The following is a 26446-nucleotide window of genomic DNA, read 5'->3' as shown; positions in this document are numbered from 1 at the left end:
GACATTTTCTCGGCCTTAGAACTGTAAACTAACAATTTATTAAATTCCCCTCTTTAAAAGCCATTCCGTTTCTGGTATATTGCATTCTGGCAGTTAGCAAACTAGAACATGTATCTATCTATATATCTTTTTCACATCAGAGCTTGTTTTCTCTAGAGTGGACTGAGATAAAATAATCCCCATATTCCCTCAAGAGTTTGCTAAGTATAAAATCGAGCAAGGAGGAAAAGAGAATGTCAAATGGCTTTCTCTATCACAGCCCACTTATTTCAAATCAACAGTTCTGCTTTGAAAACAAAGTATCTTTCTTTATTCTGAACCTTTGACTAATGGGCAGGAACTTCTGCTTTCTAAGTCTGCCTTGGATTTCTGCTGTAAATGGAAACTCCCAGACTCTTCCTGTCTCAATGTTCCATTAAAAAAAAAACAGGAACCAAATTTGACTTCAGAGGTAGTGTTGATGTGGTGACAGTTCCAGGCTCCACAAGCAATCATATCATGCAAACAAAGTCTTGGTCACCACAGGGTGACCCAGTCCTGGACTATTTAGTCTTTACCAGTGCAGATAAAGGAGCTATATATTCCTAACCAGAGTGAACATCAAGAAATTCAGATCTCATTACCTCACTCCCTTTCTGAAAACCCTTCAATGACCCTCCACCATCTGCAAGATAAAGTACAAGCTCCTTACGTGGCCTAAACATACCAAATCCCCATCCCAGCATTATCTCATTTCATCATCACCTCACCACCCCCACCAAACCCTGACCTCCTGTTTTGCAGAACCACTTGCAGTTCCCTGAGCACATTCTGCCTCCACAAGGTTCCATATATCTATTCTGGCTATCCTTTCTATACCCACCCCATCTCTCACTCCACCCACGATGACTTTTAAGATTCAATTCTGGCATTATGTCTTCCAAATGTCTTTTAGTCCCACCCACCCACCCCACCATCTACCCTAATGCACACACCTTGTGCTAGGATAAGTACCTCTCCCCATCTAGACCAAAGTGAGCCCTCAACAAGTTTGATGAGTGAATGAACTGTTGCCTGGAAATTGCTCAGAATTCCCCAATTTCCATCTATATCCCTTAGGTTCTAAGTAACACTCAATGAGCCCAGAATAAAAGTTCTGTTATTTGCGATCCTTATAGGCTGTGAATTTACTGGTTTCATTCTAAATGAATGGAGAAGGGTTCAAGAGAAACTTGAGCCCTAGAGGCAGGGATGTACGTATATGAACGCTCCAATTCTACCCAGCTTGTGCTCTACACGTATCCCTAATGCTATGGGATTCTGGAATGATAACAGCGGGAATGGTGAAAGCACCACCGCCAACCCCAGATGACTGTCACGAGAAGGAAAGCAGTTAAGGAACCATAGCTACACTCAGGAATTGGACAACAAAGCAATGGTGAAAGTGGGTGGCAACTGGCATGAACCAGTAACTTGACAGCCCCAGGACACAATCACTGGAGGCCACCAGATAATGGAGATGGTGTGGCACAATGATGAAGAAGGAGGCTACAGAGTCTTCCTGTTCCATGTCTCCACAGCAGCCCGTGGGCCTTTGGAAAATAGATGTCATTCCTCCATCTGAATGTCACCACCCAGAAAATCTGAACACAGTACATGTTTATGGAGTTGTGAAACTCGATGAGATAAGGACTGTGAACTGCTGAATACTTCACAAATGAGAGAGACTGTTTTATTATCCACTGTTGACACCAGATATTTTCTTAAATGATCATTTTAGGTGCTCACATATGTAGTTCAACTGAACATATCAATCTGCATAAGGAAGTCTAAAGAAACATATCACAAGTAGCTGAATCAGCTCAGAAATTGAATGGAAATAAAAACTAACATTCACTGAGTATTTACTATGTAATAATGTATTACTGTTATAATAAATATGTCACGCATTATCAACTCATTTAATTCTCACAACAACTCTATGAGGCAAATTCTGTTATCATTATTGTAATTATCACTATCATCAATCCTATACACAATGAAAAAATAAGTTTCAAAGAAATTAAGTGCTTTACCAGAGGCCATGCAGGCAGCACATGGCAGAAACATGATTCCAACTCCGGGAGTCTAGATTACCAGGCCACACTGTTAGCACAAAGCTACTTGCATTAGAGGCTGTGCTTCTCCCCCCGTGCCTACAACAGTGCCACCCACAAAAAAAGGAATGCTATTGAATTAAAACAAAAAAATGCAGCTGAACTGGACTAAAATGGCATTTTCCCAAGTCTGAGATAAGAGGAGCATCTAGTCCTACTATACTTGTGGTGGTCCTTGGACCAACCCAGAGACAGCAGCAGATCGCCTTGATGGAACAAGCAGGACAGTGAGCTCAGAAGGGGGTGCCGGGTGAATTCTGAAATCGGTGGCAGTTAATGGGATTCCCTTCCAACCACTGAACTCTCACATAACCCACTAATGCCAGCTCCACAAGGACAGTCTGGTCAGCTTTGTTCACACATGCAGCCCCAGTGACTTGAGAGTGCCTGGCACATAGCAGGCGCTCAGAAAATGTTGGCTAAAAGATTGGAAGATAAATATGATGTGATAGAGAAGAACAGATGGCATGGCGTTGAGGCTCATGCATCATTTACATGTTGAAGACTGGGGCAATCACACATTGTCCCTTCTGTCCCAGCTGTGTGTGGAACTGAGGGACAAACTGCAGAGACACAGCAGAGGGAGTTGCCCAGCTCATCCACTTTGGCTAGGAAGGCAGGTAGTGAGCAGCAGCTAGAGGACACTGGAGCAGAAAGCTACTTAGAGCAGATGCTCAATAAACTTTTGTTCACTGATGAATGAAAGTACCAAGCCCATCAGCTCAACTTGATTGCCAAAGAAATATCCTTAGGGCTTTTCTGATTATATATATATATATATACTTTCAATCCAAATTTCTGAAAATAAAACATAATCACTATACTCGCAAATAAATATTTTAAGCAAGTTTGCAGTTATGTCAAAGATTTCTAGGATTTGGAACATTTGTGGTTATCTGGGTTTTTCTCAAAACTCCCTGAAAAATCACTCAGTCCTTCCTAGAAAGTCTGAAACAACAAGAAATGCAAACATGCTACCTGTCCCTGCTCTGTCAATAGCACATAGCCCAGCAATTCCAGTGCTGCTCGTTTGTACTCAAAAAGAGATGGAAAAATACACAATATATTTCTCTTCCTTTGTCATAAGAACAGGCTTTACAGTTTAGAAAACAGCAACTTGGGATCTACAATGAATTTAAATGGAAGTGTGTGGGGTGTCTGCAGTTTGTCACCTAAGCAGCCTTGACGTGCAGAGTTCCTGGAACTGGGCTACTTTAATTTAGTATGACTACTCTGTGGCAAGGAAGCAGTATCCTAAAAATAAAGCATGCATAATGCTTCTTTCATGCTGTGCATGAAAAATAGTACAATGCTTAAATGCTACCAAAACAGAGTCCCTTGGGATTCATTCACATTACTGTGCAGGCAGCTAGAAAAGCTTTGGCAATGCTGCTAAATTGAAGATCATGGAGGGTGTTGGGTCCTCTTATGCACGGACATTATCTGCTCGGCCTTTTAAACCCAGATAAATACTTTGAGATATTTTGCTAAAAAACGTTATCTAAATATATCAGCACCACATTGGTTTTCGTGGCCTTTGTAATGATTTGAGACCCTTACAAGGATGATTTGGCACACATTAAGATAGTCAGTCACATTTGCAAACATATGATTGCTCTGGGTAAACCCAGAAAATCTGGTAAGCATGGGCTTGTGTTAAAAGAAAATTGCTGTAGTAGTCATAGTATAGCAGTACTTCTCTTGAGTAAAAATAGTATCAGTATTAAATTCTTAAATTGCAAAAAAAGAACTTAAATAGAAATACTAGCATAGTAGGAAAGTGAGAAATTGTCATGCTAAAATTGGCATATTTTTGTCACCATCTTGTGATTATTTCAAGTTATATTTGAAAGATGGTTAACAGAAACAACATGAGGAGATGCTAGTGTCAGACAGAACTGAGTACAAATTCTAGTTGCAGTACTTACTTACTAGCTATGTGGCCTTGGGCAAATTTCATAACCTTGCTGAGACTCAGAATTCCAATATTTAAAGTGTCAGTAATCTCTCTGCTATGCAGAATTGTTGTAATGTAATATATATAAGACACCAAATGCAGAATAGGCACTGTTTGGTATGTAGTGATAAATTCGGTATACAGATAATTGAAAATTCATTATTGCAAAAACAGATTTTTTAAAGAAGGACTTTATGGTAAATTTCAATTCACTTTTGCATTATCTGCACAGATAAACATAGTGCGCTGGTTTGAAAGGAAGTATGCCCCCTAAGAAAAGCCATGTTTTAATATAAATCCCATTTCTTAAAGGTAGAATAATCCCTATTCAATACTGTATATTTGAAACTGTAATGAGATCATCTCCCTGGTTGATGTGATTTAGTTAAGAATGGTTGTTAAACTGGATTAGGGGATGACATGTCTCCACCCATTTGAGTGGGTCTTGATTAGTTTCTGAAGTCCTATAAAAGAGGAAATATTTTGGAGAATGAGAGATTCAGAGAGAGCAGAGAATGCTGCAGCACTACGAAGCAGAGAGTCCACCAACCAGTGACCTTTGGAGATGAAGAAGGAAAACGCCTCCCGGGGAGCTTCATGAAACAGGAAGCCAGGAGACAAAGCTAGCAGATGACGCCGTATTCGCCATGTGCCCTTCCAGCCGAGAGAGAAGCCCTGACTGTGTTCGCCATGTGCCTTCTCACTTGTGAGAGAAACCCTGAACTTCATCGGCCTTCTTGAACCAAGGCATCTTTCCCTGGATGCCTTTGATTGGACATTTCTATAGACTTGTTTTAATTGGGGCATTTTCTCGGCCTTAGAACTGTAAACTAGCAACTTATTAAATTCCCCTTTTTAAAAGCCATTCCATTTCTGGTATATTGCATTCCAGCAGCTAGCAAACTAGAACACACAGGATGAAAATCTTCTCCAGTGATGACTGCTGGATTTTGTAGTATGGGACACAGTTGGTACTTTCTACCACTAATTACAGCCTTGCTTTTCTCCAAGTATACCCTTCTCATTTTCTAGGACATGTTTGGAGCATCACCTGTCAGAAAATGGTCTCATACACACTACAAGGCCAGTATGGCCACTCATTTCTAATTAAAATATATATTTTTGCAAAAAAAGAGCCACCTGGAATTCATCAACTTACACAACCAAGAACGTGTCCTAGCCTAACTGGAGCTAGATGCTCTGTGCTGACGGGCTCATCCACAGTAGTTTCACCAACTTAAAAAAACACTGAAGGTGAGCTTTATAATTGGGACCTTTATCTTTTGTGCGTGTGTGTTCTTTTTTTTTTTTACTTCTTTTATTGTATAGTATAACATATGGGACCTTTATCTTTTGACTTAATCAATGTAAAACGTAATCTGAGAGGCTGGGGGTCAGGCAGATCATTCAAATCATAGCATTTCATTCTTTTGTACATCTCCCATTGCATTCAATTCATTCAATATATCCTTTTTATATTGAGGTAATGGAAATAATGACCTTGCGAAAGGTAACTAAATTACACTGGTTCTCAATTTCCACATGAGTAAAATGGCTGCCATAGAGTATCTAACACAAAGAGTTTTTGTGAGAAGGCAATGACATAATACACATAGAGCACTTAAAACAGTGCTTGGCATATAGTAACATTCAATAGCTATGTTTCTGGTTGTTGTCCCCTTGATCAAAAAGAGGGTCCCTTAGCCTTTATCTACGCTAAACATCAGTGTGTAAGTCATTAGTTTCACTATGCTAAAAAACTATTTACTAATAGGTTATGGTAATGGAGAAAAAAGACATCAAGGATTTGGTAAGGAGCATAGTTTGATAAAAAGAAGAAAGACTTGGAAGTTAGAAGACATGGGCTTGAATTTTTGACGGACGTGTAACTTATTCTGTGACCCTGAGCTTTGTTTCATCTCTAAAATTAACATAAAATTCTACTGCATAAGATTCTTGAAAAGATTAATTGAGATCTTCAAATATCTATAGTCAACTCACAATACAGGCTAGCTACATTCTTTGTACTAGACATGAATTGATTTTCATAACCATTAATCAAAAGCCAGAGAACAGAAATAAGATTTAGGGCAGATTACTTATAGAACTAGCTGGTCACCCAGTTTTCCAGATATTAAAAAGTCAACTCCTAGATCAAGCCAAATCATCAGAGAAGTTGATACCTAAACGAAATACTATTATTCTTTCTGCAGAATACCCATTATCCATCACACTATAATGTGATGCCAGCAGACCATACTGATGGCTCTTGCAAGAATAAGCCCTATTAACTTTACTATTTGCATGATAAGGAGGTGTGTAAGGACATTTTTCATTATCTCTACAATGAGCTCTTTATAACATCCAGATTAGACTTAGGCCTTTGTCCTGAGTATTGGAATCTGGCCACAAATACAGATTTACTATTTAGAGGCAATGGAGAAGGCCTAAAATGCATTCCTACATTCATTCAAAATTATTTATTGAGAACCTACTATGTGCCAAACTCTGGACTAGGTTCCAGAAACATGATAAACAAGACAATCAACATCCCTTCCCTCACAGACTTAGAGACTATTGGGAAAGAGCAATGGTTAAAGAAATAATTATAATACTAAGTAATGGTACAGAATGAGGCCATATTAGGGGCTGAGTAACCAGGTAAAATCTATCATCTACTTGGTTAGGCAAGGAGGCTCAAATAAAGCTAAATTCAAATGAGAGAAGAGTAAGAAGGGGTTGGAAGAAGAGTACATATTTCTTTGGAAATCAGAGAAAGACAAAGATCAGAAAAAGTCTAGAAATCAGTGAATGGAGGAAGATACCTAAGTCTCTTTCTCTCTGTCTCCATTGTGCTGGTTGTGTACCCCAGAAGAGCCAAGTTCTTTAATCCTCATTCAATATTGCTGGGTGGGCTCTTTTGATTAAGTTGTTTCCATGGAGCTATAATCCACCCAATTGTGGGTGAGACCTTTTGATTAGGTGATTTCCATGGAGATGTATCTCCATCCATTCAAAGTGAGATTGCTTGCTGGAGTCCTTTAAGAGGGAACCATTTTGGAAAGAGCTTCAGAGCCTACACAGCCAGAGACCTTTGGAAATGCAGGAAAAAATGCCCCCAGGAAAACTGCATGAAGAAGTTGGGAGAGAAATCTAGCACACGTCACCATTTACCTTCCCAGCTGATGGAGGTGTTCCCACCCATTGGCCTTTCTTGAATCAAGGTATCTTTCCCTAGATGCCTCAGTTTGGACCCTTTTACAGCCTTAGAACTGTAATAAATTTATTGCAACTTAATAAATTCCCCCTTTAAAAGCCATTCTATTTCTTATATATTGCATTCTAGCAGTTTTAACAAACCAAAACACCTACCAGGACCAGAACTGGTCTATGTATATACTTTACCTCCTTTAGCTGTCAACAACATCAGAAGAATTATACTGTGTATAGAACCCTTAGACATATTCAAATAATTGCATAGGCTCTTGATGAAACTGGCCTGACTTTATGACTCTAAATAAACAAAAAAGAGAAGATATCAAAAAGAGAATAAAGGAAGATCTGGTATTGTTTGAGTGATCACATCTTAAGAATTTAACTCATCTTTTTAAATTGAGAATCATATCACAACTTTGTTTTTTTCCATCACCACTTACTTTTTTTTTTTTTTTTTTTTGTCTTTTCCTTGCGGGGAGGGGTGCACGGTCCAGGTCTTCCGCATGAAAGGGGAGCATTCTATCACCGAACCACCCATGCGCCCCACCACTTATTTTGAATGAAGACAAAACATCCAGGCCATAATGGGATGATAAACCCCTCCTTCAAATTGGAACACAACTGCTCTTTTTATTTCCAAAGGTGCCTGATATTCAGAAAACAAAATGAAATATCCAAGAGAGATTTTTCATATCAAAGAGTTTAACTTGGTAGTCAGGAGACCTGGATTTTAGTCTTAGTCTTGCCACATAAAGAAATACGTGCTGTTTGGAGTTTATGTTTGTGGACCAAGGAGACAGCATCTGTAAAGGAGGCGTTGCACCAGACTTACTTATAGGGTCCCTTCTGGGGCTCATTCCATAATTCTAAATGCAGGTACTGAAGTTTTTCTTTGAATAACTCAATGAACTTGGTACCTCCTGACTTAGTGTATTAACATTAATAATCTATAATTACTGAAGGGTTTCTTTGCAGCAAGCACTGTATCTATATGAATTCTATAGAACAATAATCTCAAAGGTAGCTCTGATTGTCATTTTACAGATGAGGAAACTGAGGCCTAGAGAGATACTCTAACATTTCCAGATCACATAGTTGGTTAAATTCAAAGCCAGGCTGTCCAGCTCCAGAATCCAGACACCTCACCACTACTTTATCCTCCCAATTTCCATCCAAGAGCATCTCAGGGAAGCTCAAAAGGCATACCAGAGTACTAAGCTTCAAGAGTTAGTCAACAGTTCACCTTCTCTCCTTTCTTACATGAAAGTGAATGGTGATCCTAAGTCCCTCTCTGTCCAAGACACCTTGGTGTATGTGTATTCTTTCAACCTATTATTTCAATGCCCATCATTACCTACTTTCACCCCAGAGTGTTCCAGTTTGGATTTATAGTCACCCAGGTCTAAGTGGTTAAGAACTTATGTTCTGAAATTAGCTGGGCCGACATTCAAAATCCAGCTCAAAACACAGTTTTACTAACTGTGGAAGTGGGGAACTATTACTTTGCCTGAATAAGACTCAATCTTCTCGTCTACTAAATGGAAATAATAATGGCATGTACCCCATGGCATTGTTGTGAGAATTATAAAAATCAATGCTTATATGAACTGTATGAGTCAATTAGTATAGTGCTTAGCAAATAGTGAGCACTCCATAAAAATTAGCATTTACCAACATTAGATTGAATGTGTGAGAGACATTTCCATCTCAGTATAATCATGGTAGACTACTTTGTGAATATGGAACATCAAAATATGCTTCTGGATCTGTGGCATCTGGAAATGAATCAGCTAAGTAAAATGCCCAGTCTTTCTACATTAACCCCTGGTATGAAGGAATATCCATTGTAAACTTAAATTATAATTCTAAAGCCAGTGGAAATTCAGCTTGGTTTTCGTCCATCCCCAAAAGTTTCAATCCATTCCATTCCAGGCCCCATGGGAACCTCACCATAATGCTAAATTGAATGGGAAACAGGGAGTAAGGGTGCACCTTTTGAGCTTATCATTGATTAAATGACCTTTTAGGGACTTGGGCCAGTCTGAATGCAAAAGTGGTGACTGTTGGGACCATTCTGCATTCAAAATTAAGCCTTGAGCTATCCTGCCTCAAGATTCAGGGAATATCCTTTTTCTGGGGTATGGCCATAGCCCAGCGCACTCGCCTGCAACTGTAGGGACTGGCTTCATACCCTAGAACTTGCCAAAACCTTTGGTCACGAAGAAGAGAAAATCTTGGAAATCAGACTCGATAAATCATAGTCATGGTTTTGAAGAAATAACATGGCTAGTTAGTCTACATGCTGAACAAATCACTTAATTTTCCTTATTCATAAAATAAAGAGGTTGAATTCATAAAATCAAAGGACAGAGGGGTGCAAGAGTAGCTCAGTGGTAGAATTCTCACCTGCCATGTGGGAGACCCGGGTTTGATTCCCGGTTCATACACTTCCCCCCACCCACCCCCACTCACCTCCAAAAAAGCAAGCAAAAGAAACAAACAAAAATCCAACTTCCATAATGGGATAGTCATATGAAAAATAATGAAATGGGTCCCCACCATATAGCATATCAAAAAAAAAAAAAAGGGAAAAAATCAAAGAGCAGAACCAGATCTAACATGGTCTGGCTCTGGACATCTTAAAAAGATTTCATTTGTTGAACAAACATTACTTACTTCCCCCCTCACTTTTAAAAACTTCCAAAGAAGAAATTCTATTTGCTCCCATACTACTCCACCCCATAATATGCCTAACAGTCAGCAAGTTCTTTGCCTTCACCCTGACTTCCTTATCCTCATCATGTAAATTGCCATTGGCTGTAATTAGGTTTAATAAGCCACCGGGAAGTGCAGTGAGGGAAAGCGAAGATTGCACGTGTGGGTTTACTGTTGCATGGGAAGCAAAGCATTTCTCTGGAACTCTCATCCTCCCAAACCTGGGGAAATAATGAATGCAAGCTTACGGAAAGACATGCTGCTGCTGCTGTCCAAATGTGAAGTGTGGGTGGGGAAAATCATTTAGAAAAAGGGAGCGAAGGAGAAGAGAAAATCACCCCTATCCCCAACAGCTGTAAATAACGAAGGGAGTGAATATGTTACCTTGGATGAACTCGGATTTCCTGCTTACAGACGGCAGGGTCCTGTTGAGTCCCAAGATCCTGTCCAGGTGGAAGGCAAACACCTCGCTCATGTCCAAGGGTTGCTTGAGCAGCCCACAGGGGCTAGGGCCGCAGCGGGGCACAGAGCCAGTGACCCCTCCCTGCAGCACCAGCAAACGTGCACCGCTCTTAGAGGACACCGGCTGCAGACCTGCCACTGCACCATCCGCTAACAGGCGCATTCTGTGGATGTCTTCTTTGCTCAGCCACGAGGGGGCGCTCTCGCTGTAGATCCTGATGTTGCTCTCCTTGGCCTTGGGTAGCTGGAAGTCAGGGCCCCTAGCTCGCACCCCGGGACCCCGCACTAGCTTCCAGGGTCGCTCCCTGACCTTGTCCGGGTCTCCTCCCTGGGCGTACTGAGGCCCTTCAACACCTGCTGCTCTTGCGGCCTCCTGGGGCTGAAAGGACGGCCCGGCCAAAGGCTCGGGTCCCGGGGCCAGAGATGCCACCGCATGCTTCTTCCTGCGTTTCGGCTTCACGGTGCCACGGATATTGGCGGGCTTGCTGCGCTTGGAGCGGAGAGTAATGTACACCACGTTGGGCTGCAGAAAGGTTCCATTGCCCTGGAACTCGGGAGGGGCCAAGGTGCCATCCAGGGGTATCTCCGGGAAGGGCGCCTCGGCGGCATCGCGGCTCTGGGGCAGCCCCTTCTCTGGTGCCCTGGCTTGCTGCGGAGAGGCGCGCCCCGCCTGGCTCACAAGGAAGCCCAGGTAGACGGCGCAAGCAGTGCCCAGCAGGAGGGTCCTCCGAGTCCTCGGACGTCGGCTGCTCCAAAGTTTCCGCACCCGCGGGACGCACAAAGAACAGACGAACCAGTTTATGAGTTGGCCCGGCTTGTCTGGGCAGGTCATTTCTCCAGGGCATCCACATGTTGAACAGCGTTTAAAGTCTGCAGTTGGTTCCTGCTGACATGATGCATGGTTTCCTGAATTCAGCTGTTGCGTCCGCTTCTGTGTCTGACTGATCCCCAGTGGGCAGCGGTGAAAGCGAAGGGCTGGAATTGGGAGTGTTTCTGACACTCAGCTCCCAAACCTTTCAAATTCTTCTCTGCCTTCCCAAGGATCTGGGAATGAATGGGAAGAGAGTTAACTGAGTCACTATTTCAAACCACCTCAGTTCCTCCACGCGAGTAAAGAGAAAGAGTAACCCTTTCCTTTCATTTCCTTCCTCTAAATGTTAAAAAAAAAAAAAAAAAGAATTCAAGTTTAAAAACTGAAAACAAGATGTGTATATATTTAACATCCAGTTCTAAAGTAGAGAAAACAAGTGACAAAATCCAGTAATATTTTATAACTTGCAACTGGAGTTATTTAATTCTGGTCCTGAAAGAAAAGCATTAAAATTTGACAAACCCAAACTTTTCATTTCTGAAATTCAGAAATAACTTAAGTAATAGGTGTTTTTTTTTTTAAAGAAAAAAACCCTACTGTTATCTGTGCCATATTCATTTTTTAAAGTCCTGCAGTAACTAATCCGGCAGAAGCACCAAGTGTTAGCATTCAACTTCAGAAACATATTATCTTAGTCAAATGGTACAAATTTTTCTTAACAGCATGTTCCACTATCTAATGTTAAAAGAGGCGCTATAATATCAAGTCATTAAGTGCCCAGTTATCTTGAAAGCAATTACATTTATTCACGCCGGCACACACACACAACCATACACATGGCCAAATCAGACTGCTTGTTACTTCTTTTCTTTCCACCAAAGTCAGCTGAAAGAAAATTAAAGGCTCTCAAGTGCTATTTTCTCACATTATTAAACACAGAAGAAGAGAAAGAAGAATCTTATAAGCAACTTTACTTACACAGCTGGCCCCATGCTTGACTTCACGAAGACTGTAGTCCCTGACTAATGCAAAGAACTTTAAAAGGCTGAGGCACGTAAGGAGAACATATTTCATGGTCAAGAGTCTTCCACATCTTATATATTTCAGTTCCGTTTTGAAAACTAGCGAGTGCAAAGCAATCAGGCTACTTGTAAACTGGCTACCAATAGCTCAGTTTTAAAACATTATCAAAGTTTCTTAAAACTCTTTTTTTTTTTTTAAAAAAAAAGCTTCAATTTTAAACTCTTTAAAAAAAAATGCCGTACAGAATCAGTTTTTATTCAAATAACTTTTCACTTATTTTTAACCCTTGGGAGCCCTCTAGTGTCCTGTTTGCAAATTGACTCAACTGTCAGTCCCCTGGAGTTACAAGGATTGAGCGTTTGTATAATTTGGTGGTGGCGCAGCATCAACGGAATAAATTCCGTGTAAAATGAGAAAGGCCACCACTTCTCTGTTCTTCCTTGGTCCCTGATTCCAACACCAGAGTTTCCAGGAACTCACCTTACGATCCTGGCCATTTACACAGTAATAGTTGTCTCCCATCAATTCTAAGAAAGACCTCGATGTTCACAGGGTAGGAAAGCGTTAACGTGAATGAAGAAAAAAATAGAACAGTGAGATAAGAGTGTTCATAGATAGAGAAAGACATTTATAGTGTGCAGTTACACAGTGCAATAGTTCACAAAAAGAAGTCGTGGATTCTCTCTGATTGGAGGCTTTTTAAAAACAGGTTAGTGATTGGCTTAGGGAGTTTGCAGGTCCTGACACAAAGGCAGGACTGATGATCTCAGGGTCTCATTAAGTCTTATTCTGTTTCTATGGCAAATAGGATCAAAGAGTCAGACGGCAGAAAGGTGACAGGGATTCACACACATACTAGAAAAGAATGTGAGATACTGAAGGGTGGTTAAGAGATTAAAGTACTGTGTATAAAGTAACGTGTGTAATCCTAAAAATACTACATTTTACATTGAAAGAAAAAAAAGGAATTGGAACAAGGAAAGAATAAACTTCCAAGTGATAAAATGCCAAAAATAAACGCAAACTTTTCTTTCTCTTTAAAAGTTCTGCCAAATGGAGGAGAAGGAGCAATTCCAATATTAACAGCTCACCTGTAGGTTTGGACTAAACTTCACAACTCAGGCATGAAAGAATTTTTTTTTTTTGCTCCAAAACTCTTAAGACATAAGCACAAAATTATTTTCTCTAGTAAGAAACATTACTTCTTGAAAGGAAACCATGGCAGAGCTCTGTTTTTATAACTGTCTTATTATTTTTACCTATCCTGACTTGGCTTAAAAAAATGAAAGCAAGTTTTTTGGCAAAGGCCAGATTAAAATATGCAGAAGAGTTCTCTAGCTGTTTAAAAAGCATCTCAAAGGAGAAATGCTAAGGAAGTCAATGAGTTATGTAATTAGCAAATTTGGTTAACCTGCCCCAACCTCAGCCGCAGCCCCAATTTCTTTTTATTGGGAAAAAATATGAATACATTGTCTCCTCTTCTAGCCATAGTGGGAATTAGTGGAGGCTAAAATACATGCTGTTTGGAGAACGGGCTTCAGAGGGAGAAAGCCCTGGCTTTGAGTTCTCTTCCTTCACTTCCTAGCTGTGGGACCCTATGACAAGTTACCTTACGTTTCTAAGCCTGTTTCCCCATCTCTAAAAGAGGAAAAAATAATAGCACTTACCCCATAGATTAATGAGAGAATGGCGTGGAATGATAATTGGAAACATTAGGCATAGGGTTTTTATCCATTGGCTCCTTATTGAACTTCTCAAAGGCTTCTCCCCAGCTAGTTAGCTTCAGGGACAAAACAATTTTAATCCCCACCCCTCAACCCATTGAAACCTGCTCTGTAACCTAGTAGTTAATTTTTACTCCCTTGGATGAAAATTCATGACTTTTCTATTCATATTTAGATTTTTTTTAAAGTTCTCCAGTTATTACACACACGTAAACTAAGTAAAATGCTTGATTCTATATAACAGTCAGACTTTTCAAATTTCTTTTATAATTAAAGCATTTCCCCCCTCCAGATGGTAGCTGCTTCCCAAAATGCATAGTCAAAGTCTACTAAAAAGAGGAGGAGATGGGTATCTGGGCTTTCTTTTTTCTCCTGTCTACAATTTATTTTGCTCATCAGCTCATTCACCCCATTTTGAGCTTGTCTCTGGGTAGTTCTTGTTACTCTAGCAAAGTTCTTCTTACTGAACTGATACGGCTGTGAATAGGCTTATAAGCACTGTAGATTTGGCAGATGTGTAAAGCTGACCCTCTGATGGTCAATTTTGCGTTCGCTATAGGACAACACCATCAAAGCATCTGTCTGGCTGCTGCTGTCTCCTCAGTCCCTTGGAATGTCCCTTGACAGTCCACAATCCTTTTGGAGTTACTTCTTCCTTCAGGGTATTCTCTTGACTGTCTTATTTGGACTTCTATGTAATGCCCACAAGTGATCCAACTGAAAGCGTTACCATTCTTTGCCCCAGCAACCTCAGCCTTCCCAATTAAGCAGCTTTTCTTCCCCAGGCTTGATGGACTCACATCTCATCTTATAATGTGGGAGCAGTTTCCATCTATTGCCTCATGGTTCAGTAACAAGAACTATTCTGTTGAAACTGAATAGAAAGAATCTATTTTCTGCCATCAGGTAGCATGGCAGCTCAAGAGAGAAGTCTAATTTGGTTTTAGATAAATAAAGTCATTTTCCTTGCAGTAGAATGAAGAGTGGCTTGAAAATTTGTGGCCACACCGTAATACACGAACAGCCCTCGAAATGTTAGTTATTATTATTATTAATAGCATTAGATCAGAGAGCAAGCCTCATGACTGTTATTTTCTCTACATTAAAAAATAAAACTAAGATGGAAACAATACTATGGCCCATTAGAGTGCTCTAGGGAGCTTTTTCTATCTTCATGGAGAATAAAATGGTGAAGAAATATGAGCAGGTGCTGGGAATCCTGGTAATAATCTATTTCTTAGACAGTGCTCATTTGGAGATAATTCACTGACTGTACATTTATGATTTATGTACTTTTCCATGTGCTGCTTATCATTCAGTAAATCCTGAAGAGATAGTGAGTGAACGGGAATTCATTTGGCATCCTTTATACCTTGTATATACCATGCATCTATATAGAAAAAAATGTGGGAGTATTCATTTTTACATTTTTTTCATTTATAACCTCAGCTAAAGGCAGGACTATAGTTGCTAGAATTAGAGTTCTTTAATTCTAATTAGAATTAGAATTGCTTTAGTTATTTAAAAATTAAGTTTAAAAGTTAAGGGAGAGTAAAATCACTGAAATTTTAAAATAAATAAAAAACATATGGATGCCTGAGGTCCATTCCATCTCCCCAGAGATTCCACTTTACTCAGTCTGGGATGGAGCCCAGGAATCCATACTTTTAAATTTTTCTAATGCGTAGAGTTATAATTTGCTGTTCCAAGATTTAAATGTCTAATTTCAGAAGCAAATGAGCACCTTTTGATGGTTAAGTGATGAGTAGTAGGTTTCATGGGAAGTGAAATAATCGATAAGTCCTTCAAGGCTTTCATTTGTGGTAAAGGTTGTTTCTCCTTCAATCTGGGAGAACTCCATTAGACAGGGATTCAGGCTCCTAACTGCTTCCCCCACAGCATTCTCACTTCTGTATTCCCATCAGGTGTACCATTTGCTGCTATGTGTGCCTCGAGCTCACCCACCTCTTGAGAGTCATTCTGACTCTCAAAGTAAAGAGGAATTCATAATGACTTCATTCACTGAAAAGCTAAATAGGAAGCTTTTCCTGCTATTCCTGGCCCATGCTCATTACCTGGATTAAGACCTATAGGTGATTCTTAGTTCCTCGTTCTGTGCTGACCAGACTTGGTCCCTCAACTTGACCACTCCTTTCTGACCTCTGGGATCCATCGCTCATCTGGAACGATAGTCCTGCCTTTAGCTGAGGTTCTTGGGTATAACCTCCATCCTGCTTGTCATGTGGGATTTTCTAATACTATTGCTGTGCATTGTAACATCAGGTCTGGGCAGCACCAGGCCACCCTGTCCTGCCACTGAAAAACACTGAGCCTGATAATATTTGAAATTTTGTCATAAAGGTGCTGAATTGGTACCAGAGAGTTTACAATTCTTCGAATAATATTATATTGTATAAAAAGACATGCCTTTTATCTCACACTCAGTTGCTTACCCCTCAGGACATCTTTCCTGGTGCCCTATACCAGACCATCTACTTGTAGCAAGAGAAGCACTTAGGAGGAAACTGTTTCTACAAAGAGAAGACTAGGAAGTTATGCTGAGTGCCATAACTTAGTCTCCCTTGTACAAACAAGACGGCATCAAATAGGCATGTTTCCAGGAGTTAGAATTCCAGGCATTTCTCCGTATAGGGTGTTCCCCCTGTTTCTGTATTATATCCAGGCAAAAGTGACATGTAGCCTCTCTGCTTTTTCCCAATCTGGAAATAATCCTTTACCCTTATTTTCCCCAGGAATGTCTGGTCCACTTATTTAAAGTTGTGGTAAATTGAGTTTTGTTCCTCAGAAAAACATGAACCTAATTCACATCTCTATGGGTGTGAACCCAGCTGAATGAAGGTGGGTCTTAATCCAGATTACAGTCAGTCTTTATAAAAGAAGGCCACAGAACAAAGCAGAAAGTCAGCAGGAAACCAGAAGCAGGAGAGGCTATCCCAGGAGACAGGAAAGCCAAAGAATTCCAAGGACTGCTGCAGCCAGCACCAGAATGTTACGATCTTCAGAGGGAATGCAAGATTAGCTAATATCTTATATTTTGGAATTCTCCTAATCTCAAAACCATTAACCAATAAATTCCCATTGTTTACACTGTTCTAGTTTGCTAGCTGCCAGAATGCAACACACCAGAGATGGATTGACTTTTAATAAAAGGGGATTCATTTTGTTAGTTCTTCAGAGGAAAGACAGCTAACTTTCATCTGAGGTTCTTTCTTATGTGGGAAGGCACAGGGTGATCTCTGCTGGCCTTCTCTCCAGGCCTCTGGGTTCCAACAACTTTCCCCGAGGTGATTTCTTTCTGCATCTCCAAAGGTCTGGGCTGAGCTGCAGGTGCTGAGATGAGTTATGCTGAGCTGCTTTGGCTGTGCTACATTGAACTCTCTCATTTAAGCACCCGCCAATTAAGTCAGACATCATTCATTGCAGGAGGCATATCTCCTAGCTGACTGCAGATGTAATCAGGAACAGATGAGGTTCACATGCCATTGGCTCATGTCCACAGCAACAGAACTAGGCACCTTCACCTGGCCAAGTTGACAACTGAATCTAAATACCACATACGCCAAAACCAGTTTGTGGCATTTTGATAGCAGCTTAGGCAAATCAAGAGAATTGTGTTTGTGTTAGGATAGTTCAGCCACATGACCAGAAATCAAGCAATGTTTACATGAGCAGAGTATAACAGAGTAAACAGACAAAATATATGACCATTTTGACACATGACAAACATATATGGTTGCAATCACTTCTTGATAATTAGATGTTTTAAGCATGTTAGAATAATTAGCATTTATTTTATAGTTCTAAAACTTAAATACATAGAGTCATCATTGAGTAAGGGAACAAAGTAGGTTAAGTAAGAGGCTTCTTTGAGTTCCCTATCAACAGCCCTGGACTATCTAGGCAACTAAGTCTCTCAATTTCAGAAGTGGCTACTGCAAAATCTCAGTACTCTGGGAACCCCTTCCTCACACAATCCCTGGGGCACATGCAGAAGAGAAGCCAGGAGCCAGAAGAGACATGCTAGCCCCATGTCATTCGTGGTTTAAGATAGAGTCACCCATATAGCAACTTTCTGCTTATGTAGAGGCATAGATTGCATAAAGCAATGTTGATCCTCAGACTCTTTGGAGGAAATTAGTGCTGAGTTAACAAATTGCCCCTTCTCACCTATTCTAAGCAAAACAACAACAACAAAAAACGAGAAAAACATTTAAAGGCAGGAAGACCCTGTGGCTGCAATATAGTAAACTTAGCATATTAGAAATGCATTCAGTTTACGAACAAATACCTTAAAAGTACAAGAGAAGAAGGTAGAGAAATTTGGGGCTCTTTATCCTATTGTGTCTGGTTATTTTAGACTGAGTCATGCCCCTCACTATGATTCAGATGTGAACGACATCTTTGATAAATTTTTCAGGTGTGTAACTATAAATACATGTTTAGTGAATTAATAGGGAAACTGGAGGGCAAAAGACAGACTGTTTTACTATTACATAACTTGCTCAGGCATTCACCCCTACTGTGGTGGTTTGAAGTTGTATGTACCCCAGATAAACATTCGCTTAAATCTAAAATCCATTCCTGAGGGTGTAAACCCATTGTAAGTAGGACCTTTAGATGTGACTACCTGAATGAAGTGTGACCCACCTCATTCAGGATAAGACTTAATCCTATACTGATATCCTTTATAAACATAAAGAAATTCAGACTGAGAGAGAGAAGGCCAATGAAGCAAGAAACTGAAATCAGTGAAACTCAGAACAGAAGGGAGAGATCAGCAGATGCCGCCATGTGCCTTGCCATGTGCCAGAAGAGCCAAGGATTGCCAGCAGCTAGTCTTGGAGAAGAAAGCATTGTGTTGATGATGCCTGGATTTGGATGTTTTCCTGGGCTCTAACTGTAAATGAATAGATTTCCATTGCCTAAGTCAAGCCCATTTCATGGCATTTCTTTGAGCAGCCTAGGAGATGAAAACATCTACCTTCTATACATTCAAACCCCAGGATAGAAGAGCTATAGACAGATGCTGTTGGGGATATTTTCATATGTATTCTGGGAGACATTGAGGCATCTGTAGCACAGCTTTGGTTTCCAGATGCGGTCATGTGATGCAGGGTCAGGGAGAGTTCTGTCCTCCCCACTGCCCCTCAGGTGCTGGCAACACTGGGAATACTGGCGGGCAACACCCCTGGTTATGGGCCGCATGGTGCCCATAGAAGAAGACTTGGCAGTGAGTGCCCTTTATGTAGCTACACAGGCAAGAAAACCCATTAGAGAGGCTTCTGTGTGGTAACTTGAGTTGTTTGGTTGAGTTTTGAACACATGGATGACAAATTCTGGCATCCCTGAAACATGATTGGGTGCTTCTTTAAGAGAAACTGGTGCCTTGGTTTATGCACCAAAGGACAAGAGTCAGTGCAATTTGAGTCAATCCCACTAAAAGGTGCTTGGTATCCATAGGCTGGTGAGACTTGGGAAACATAAATTGCAGAGTTGTTTTAACATTAATTAACGACTTAAATGTCAGTTACTAGAGCTGAGTTCTGTGGGTGATATACAATATCTAAGGCTATGCCTGGTTCAGTAACGTCCCACTAAATTTGAAGGAATGAAGGAATGGACAAAAGAAAATGTTAAGGTGAATAAAATACAATCTCTAGACCAGTGGTTCTCAAAGTGTGGCCCTGCAGCAACAGCAGCAGCAGCTCCACCTGGAAATTTGCTTGAAATGCTAATTCTTGAAGCTTACCCCAGGCTAAGTGAATTACAGGTCTCTGGGAGAGCACCTCTGTAACCTGTATTGTAACAAGCCCTCCAGGTGGTTCTGAAGCACACTGAAGGTTGAGACATATTGTTATAAATGAGGAAAAAGAAGGGGGCAGGCCAGGGGGAAGATAGGAAGATGCCAAGAAAGGAAGAAAGTAAGCAGTCAGGAGACGGCTCAAGTGAACATTTGAAATTAATCTAAGGTGATCCTGCCCCTTTTCCTTTTTCATGAGTATTCTAGTCCCTCCCTGATCTATTGTTCTTTCTCAAAGCAAGAGCACTGTATATAGATTCTGGGAAAAGAAGGACCCTGGGAGAGATTACAAACCACCATTTCTGGAATGAAAACCAGGAGCAGACACGGCTGGATGTAGAAAGACTGTCAAAGGAAAATTGCTGGAGGAAATAAAATTCTCTGTAGGCCATCACCAATTATGCATCTATAAACAATGTTTTTTTCTTTAGTAAAATGACACCTATTCAAAAGGCAGTCATCAGGTTCCTGTGGCCATGTTACCTGCAATGTAGCCAAAAGTCAGAACTATAAAAGGTTTGACTAAAAGCTTGGAATGGATTCTTTAACAAAAAAATGATGAAAAGATAAAAAGCAGTATGACACAAAAGAAAAATAGAAAATTTTTATAAGAACACATCATTTCTCTAAATATAACACCCTCCCCCAATTATTTTTCCATAAGAGATGACCAATGCTTCTGTTACTAATGTACATTATTTTGCAGTAATGTGGGAGCAAAGAAATTCTTGATTGAGGCAACCAACAACTCAGAAGCTGCTCTTTGTTTTATCTTTGCAGTAACTGTTTATAGTACAGAAACTATAAGACAATATTGTCACAATAAATCCACATTTAACTCAATTAAGTTATTTGTTAATATAAAAACCTTATCATTCTCCCCCAACACCCCACCTTTTATTTTGCTGACTTGGCAACCAGGGAACACTCTGTCATAATACCAGCTGGATATAAGCTTAGGAAATAGAGGCCTCAGAATCCAAAGTTCAGATATAACATATTAAAATATCACATTTTCCAGGTTGCAGCAGAAGATTACAAAACATACAGAGAAACAGCAAGTCATAGCTTGTGCAAAGGAGCAGGATAAAGAATTAGAAATCATCACTGAGGAAGAGAAGAGTTTGGACATACCAAACACTTTTTAAAAATGGTTTCAGAGTAATTCCGGAGAAGATGGCGGCTTAGTAAGACGTGCGGATCTTAGTTTCTCCTCCAGGACAGCTACTAGGGGAGTAGAAACGATACAGAACAGCTCCCAAAGCCACGACAGAGATAAAAAAAGACAGCGTACCCCATCCTGGAACGGCTGGCTGGCTGAGAGAACCCACTCTGGTGAGATCACCGAGGGGCGCGGGCTTCACCGGGCGGGGCGGCAAGCAGTCGGAGTCACTCCCTTCCCCCTTCCCGGGCCGGCTGGGAGAACTGGACAGGCGGTCCCCTCAAACCGCGGTGGCTGGCGCCCACACCACGCATGGCCCCCCGGACCAACTGAGAGAATTAGATCGGAAATCCCCAGGCCGCGGAGAGCGGCGACGGGGGGGGCCCTTCCAAACCCGTGACTCCCCGGGAACGTGCACTCTCCTGGGCGGGCCGCTATGGCTGGCACCCTCCCGCCAAGCTTGGCACCCCGGGCCGACAAGGAAATTCGGACGGGCACTTTCCCGGGCTGCGGCGGCCAGCGACCCTCCCCGCGTTCGGACCCCGGGCCGGCTGGGACCCTTCCAAGCCGCTTCGGCTAGCAAACCTCCCGGACGGTGAGAGTTTTCCAAAGTTAAAGGACCCACAGCACCTTTTACTGGTGGGACCCGCAGACAAACGTGTGCCACGAGCGCCACCTACTGGGCAGGATAAGAAAAACAGAACCCAGAGATTTCACAGAAAAATCTTACAACCTTGTTGGGTCCGACACCCAGGGAAATCTGACTAAATGCCCAGATGCCAGCAGCAGGAGATAAATGTCCATGCTCAGAAGATTGAGAATAAGGCCCAGTCAAAGGAACAAACCAATAGTTCAAATGAGATACAAGAGCTGAGACAACTAATGCTGAATATACGAACAGAAATGGAAAACCTCTTCAAAAAAGAAATCGATAAATTGAGGGAGGACATGAAGAGGACATGGGCTGAACATAAAGAAGAAATAGAAAAACTGAAAAAACAAATCACAGAACTTATGGAAGTGAAGGATAAAGTAGAAAAGATGGAAAAAACAATGGACACCTACAATGATAGATTTAAAGAGACAGAAGATAGAATTAGTGATTTGGAGGATGGAACATCTGAATTCCAAAAACAAACAGAAACTATCGGGAAAAGAATGGAAAAATTTGAACAGGGTATCAGGGAACTCAAGGACAATATGAACCGCACAAATATACATGTTGTGGGTGTCCCAGAAGGAGAAGAGAAGGGAAAAAGAGGAGAAAAACTAATGGAAGAAATTATCACTGAAAATTTCCCAACTCTTATGAACCTACACTACAGATCCAAGAAGTGCAGCGCACCCAAAAGAGATTAGACCCAAATAGGCGTTCTCCAAGACACTTACTAGTTAGAATGTCAGAGGTCAAAGAGAAAGAGAGGATCTTGAAAGCAGCAAGAGAAAAACAATCCATCACATACAAGGGAAACCCAATAAGACTATGTGTAGATTTCTCAGCAGAAACCATGGAAGCTAGAAGACAGTGGGATGATATATTTAAATTACTAAAAGAGAAAAACTGCCAACCAAGACTCCTATATCCAGCAAAATTATCTTTCAAAAATGAGGGAGAAATTAAAACATTCTCAGACAAAAAGTCACTGAGAGAATTTGTGACCAAGAGACCAGCTCTGCAAGAAATACTAAAGGGAGCACTAGAGTCAGATACAAAAAGACAGAACAGAGAGGTATGGAGAAGAGTGTAGAAAGAAGGAAAATTAGATATGATATATATAATACAAAAGGCAAAATGTTAGAGGAAAATATTGTCCAAACAGTAATAACACTAAATGTCAATGGACTGAATTCCCCAATCAAAAGACACAGATTGGCAGAATGGATTAGAAAACAGGATCCTTCTATATGCTGTCTACAGGAAACACATCTTAGACCCAAAGATAAACACAGGTTGAAAGTGAAAGGTTGGGAAAAGATATTTCATGCAAATAACAACCAGAAAAGAGCAGGAGTGGCTACACTAATATCCAACAAATTAGACTTCAAATGTAAAGCAGTTAAAAGAGACAAAGAAGGACACTATATACTAATAAAAGGAACAATTAAACAAGAAGACATAACAATCATAAATATTTACACACCAAACCAGAATGCCCCAAAATACGTGAGGAATACACTGCAAACACTGAAAAGGGAAATAGACTCATATACCATAATAGTTGGAGACTTCAATTCACCACTCTCATCAATGGACAGAACATCTAGACAGAGGATCAATAAAGAAATAGAGAATCTGAATATTACTATAAATGAGCTAGACTTAACAGACATTTATAGGACATTACATCCCACAACAGCAGGATACACCTTTTTCTCAAGTGCTCATGGATCATTCTCAAAGATAGACCATACGCTGGGTCACAAAGCAAGTCTTAACAAATTTAAAAAGATTGAAATCATACACAACACTTTCTTGGATCATAAAGGAATGAAGTTGGAAATCAATAATAGGCAGAGTGCCAGAAAATTCACAAATACGTGGAGGCTCAACAACACACTCCTAAACAACGAGTGGGTCAAAGAAGAAATTGGTAGAGAAATTAGCAAATACCTAGAGGCGAATGAAAATGAAAACACAACATATCAAAACTTATGGGACGCAGCAAAGGCAGTGCTAAGAGGGAAATTTATTGCCCTAAATGCCTATATCAGAAAAGAAGAAAAGGCAAAAATTCAGGAATTAACTATCCATTTGGAAGAACTGGAGAAAGAACAGCAAACTAATTCCAAAGCAAGCAAAAGGAAAGAAATAACAAAGATTAGAGCAGAAATAAATGAAATTGAAAACATGAAAACAATAGAGAAAATCAATAAGACCAGAAGTTGGTTCTATGAGAAAATCAATAAGATTGATGGGCCCTTAGCAAGATTGACAAAAAGAAGAAGACAGAGGATGCAAATAAATAAGATCAGAAATGGAAGAGGAGACATAACTACTGACCTCACAGAAATAAAGGAGGTAATAACAGGATACTATGAACAACTTTACGCTAATAAATACAACAATTTAGAGGAAATGGATGGGTTCCTGGAAAGACATGAACAACCAACTGTGACTCAAGAAGAAATAGATGACCTCAACAAACCAATCACAAGTAAAGAAATTGAATCAGTCATTCAAAAGTTTCCTAAAAAGAAAAGTCCAGGACCAGACGGCTTCACATGTGAATTTTATCAAACATTCCAGAAAGAATTAGTACCAACTCTCCTCAAACTTTTCAAAAAAATTGAAACGGAGGGAAAGCTACCTAATTCATTCTATGAAGCCAACATCACCCTCATACCAAACCAGGCAAAGATATTACAAAAAAAGAAAACTACAGGCCAATCTCTCTAATGAATATAGATGCAAAAATCCTCAACAAAATCCTAGCAAATCGAATCCAACAACACATTAAAAGAATTACACATCATGACCAAGTAGGATTCATCCCAGGTATGCAAGGATGGTTCAACATAAGAAAATCAATTAATGTAATACACTATATCAACAAATCAAAGCAAAAAATCACATGATCATCTCAATTGATGCAGAGAAGGCATTTGACAAATTTCACCATCCTTTCCTGTTGAAAACACTTCAAAAAATAAGAATACAAGGGAACTTCCTTAAAATGATAGAGGGAATATATGAAAAGCCCACAGCTAATATCATCCTCAATGGGGAAAAATTGAAAACTTTCCCCCTAAGATCAGGAACAAGACAAGGATGTCCACTATCACCACTATTATTCAACATTGTGTTGGAGGTTCTAGCCAGAGCAATTAGACAAGAAAAAGAAGTACAAGGCATCAAAATTGGAAAGGAAGAAGTAAAACTATCACTGTTTGCAGACGATATGATACTATACGTCGAAAACCTGGAAAAATCCACGACAAAACTACTAGAGCTAATAAATGAGTACAGCAAAGTAGCAGGTTACAAGATCAACATTCAAAAATCTGTAGCATTTCTATACACTAGCAATGAACAAGCGGAGGGGGAAATCAAGAAACGAATCCCATTTACAATTGCAACTAAAAGAATAAAATACCTAGGAATAAATTTAACTAAAGAGACAAAAAACCTATATAAAGAAAACTACAAAAAACTGCTAAAAGAAATCACAGAAGACCTAAATAGATGGAAGGGTATACCGTGTTCATGGATTGGAAGACTAAATATAGTTAAGATGTCAATCCTACCTAAATTGATTTACAGATTCAATGCAATACCAATCAAAATCCCAACAACTTATTTTTCAGAAATAGAAAAACCAATAAGCAAATTTATCTGGAAGGGCAGGGTGCCCCGAATTGCTAAAAACATCTTGAGGAAAAAAAACGAAGCTGGAGGTCTTGCACTGCCTGACTTTAAGGCATATTATGAAGCCACAGTGGTCAAAACAGCATGGTATTGGCATAAAGATAGATATATTGACCAATGGAATCGAATAGAGTGCTCAGATATAGACCCTCTCATCTATGGACATTTGATCTTTGATAAGGCAGTCAAGCCAACTCACCTGGGACAGAACAGTCTCTTCAACAAATGGGTGCCTAGAGAACTGGATATCCATATGCAAAAGAATGAAAGAATACCCATATCTCACACCCTACACAAAAGTTAACTCAAAATGGATCAAAGATCTAAACATTAGGTCTAAGACCATAAAACAATTAGAGGAAAATGTAGGGAGATATCTTATGAATCTTACAATTGGAGGCAGTTTTATGGACCTTAAACCTAAAGCAAGAGCACTGAAGAAGGAAATAAATAAATGGGAACTCCTCAAAATTAAACACTTTTGTGCATCAAAGAACTTCATCAAGAAAGTAGAAAGACAGCCTACACAATGGGAATCAATATTTGGAAACGACATATCAGATAAAGGTCTAGTATCCAGAATTTATAATGAGATTGTTCAACTCAACAACAAAAAGACAGCCAACCCAATTACAAAGTGGGAAAAAGACTTGAATAGATACCTCTCAGAGGAGGAAATACAAATGGCCAAAAGGCACACGAAGAGATGCTCAATGTCCCTGGCCATTAGAGAAATGCAAATCAAAACCACAATGAGATATCATCTCACACCCACCAGAATGGCCATTATCAACAAAACAGAAAATGACAAGTGCTGGAGAGGATGCGGTGAAAGAGGCACACTTATCCACTGTTGGTGGGAATGTCAAATGGTGCAACCACTGTGGAAGGCAGTTTGGCGGTTCCTCAAAAAGCTGAATATAGAATTGCCATACAACCCAGCAATACCATTGCTGGGAATCTACTCAAAGGAATTAAGGGCAAAAACTCAAATGGACATTTGCACACCAATGTTTATAGCAGCGTTATTTACAATTGCAAAGAGATGGAAACA

At 40.2% G+C, this 26446-nt stretch overlaps 1 protein-coding gene across 2 annotated transcripts in view; it reads right to left on the bottom strand.

Annotated features, from left to right (window-relative positions):
* The window catches only part of GASK1B (golgi associated kinase 1B), an 85088-nt gene that overhangs the window by 34797 nt on the left and 23845 nt on the right, over nt 1-26446 (bottom strand). The window contains exons 1-2 of one of the 2 annotated variants that reach the window (XM_077139688.1): nt 12275-12484; nt 10408-11529 (exon numbers count right to left, since the gene is read on the bottom strand). In XM_077139688.1, the coding sequence (XP_076995803.1) occupies nt 10408-11317 (910 nt within the window). In that variant the 5' untranslated portion in view covers nt 11318-11529; nt 12275-12484. Of the gene's footprint in view, nt 1-10407; nt 11530-12274; nt 12485-26446 lie in introns of those variants that run through there. The other variant, XM_077139689.1, reaches the window with a different exon arrangement.

Source organism: Tamandua tetradactyla, chromosome 22, assembly GCF_023851605.1.
Source record: "Tamandua tetradactyla isolate mTamTet1 chromosome 22, mTamTet1.pri, whole genome shotgun sequence".
Classification (NCBI taxonomy): Eukaryota; Metazoa; Chordata; class Mammalia; order Pilosa; family Myrmecophagidae; genus Tamandua; species Tamandua tetradactyla.
The sequence above is the reverse complement of the archived record's forward strand: the minus strand, read 5'-3'. Positions and strand labels throughout refer to the sequence as shown.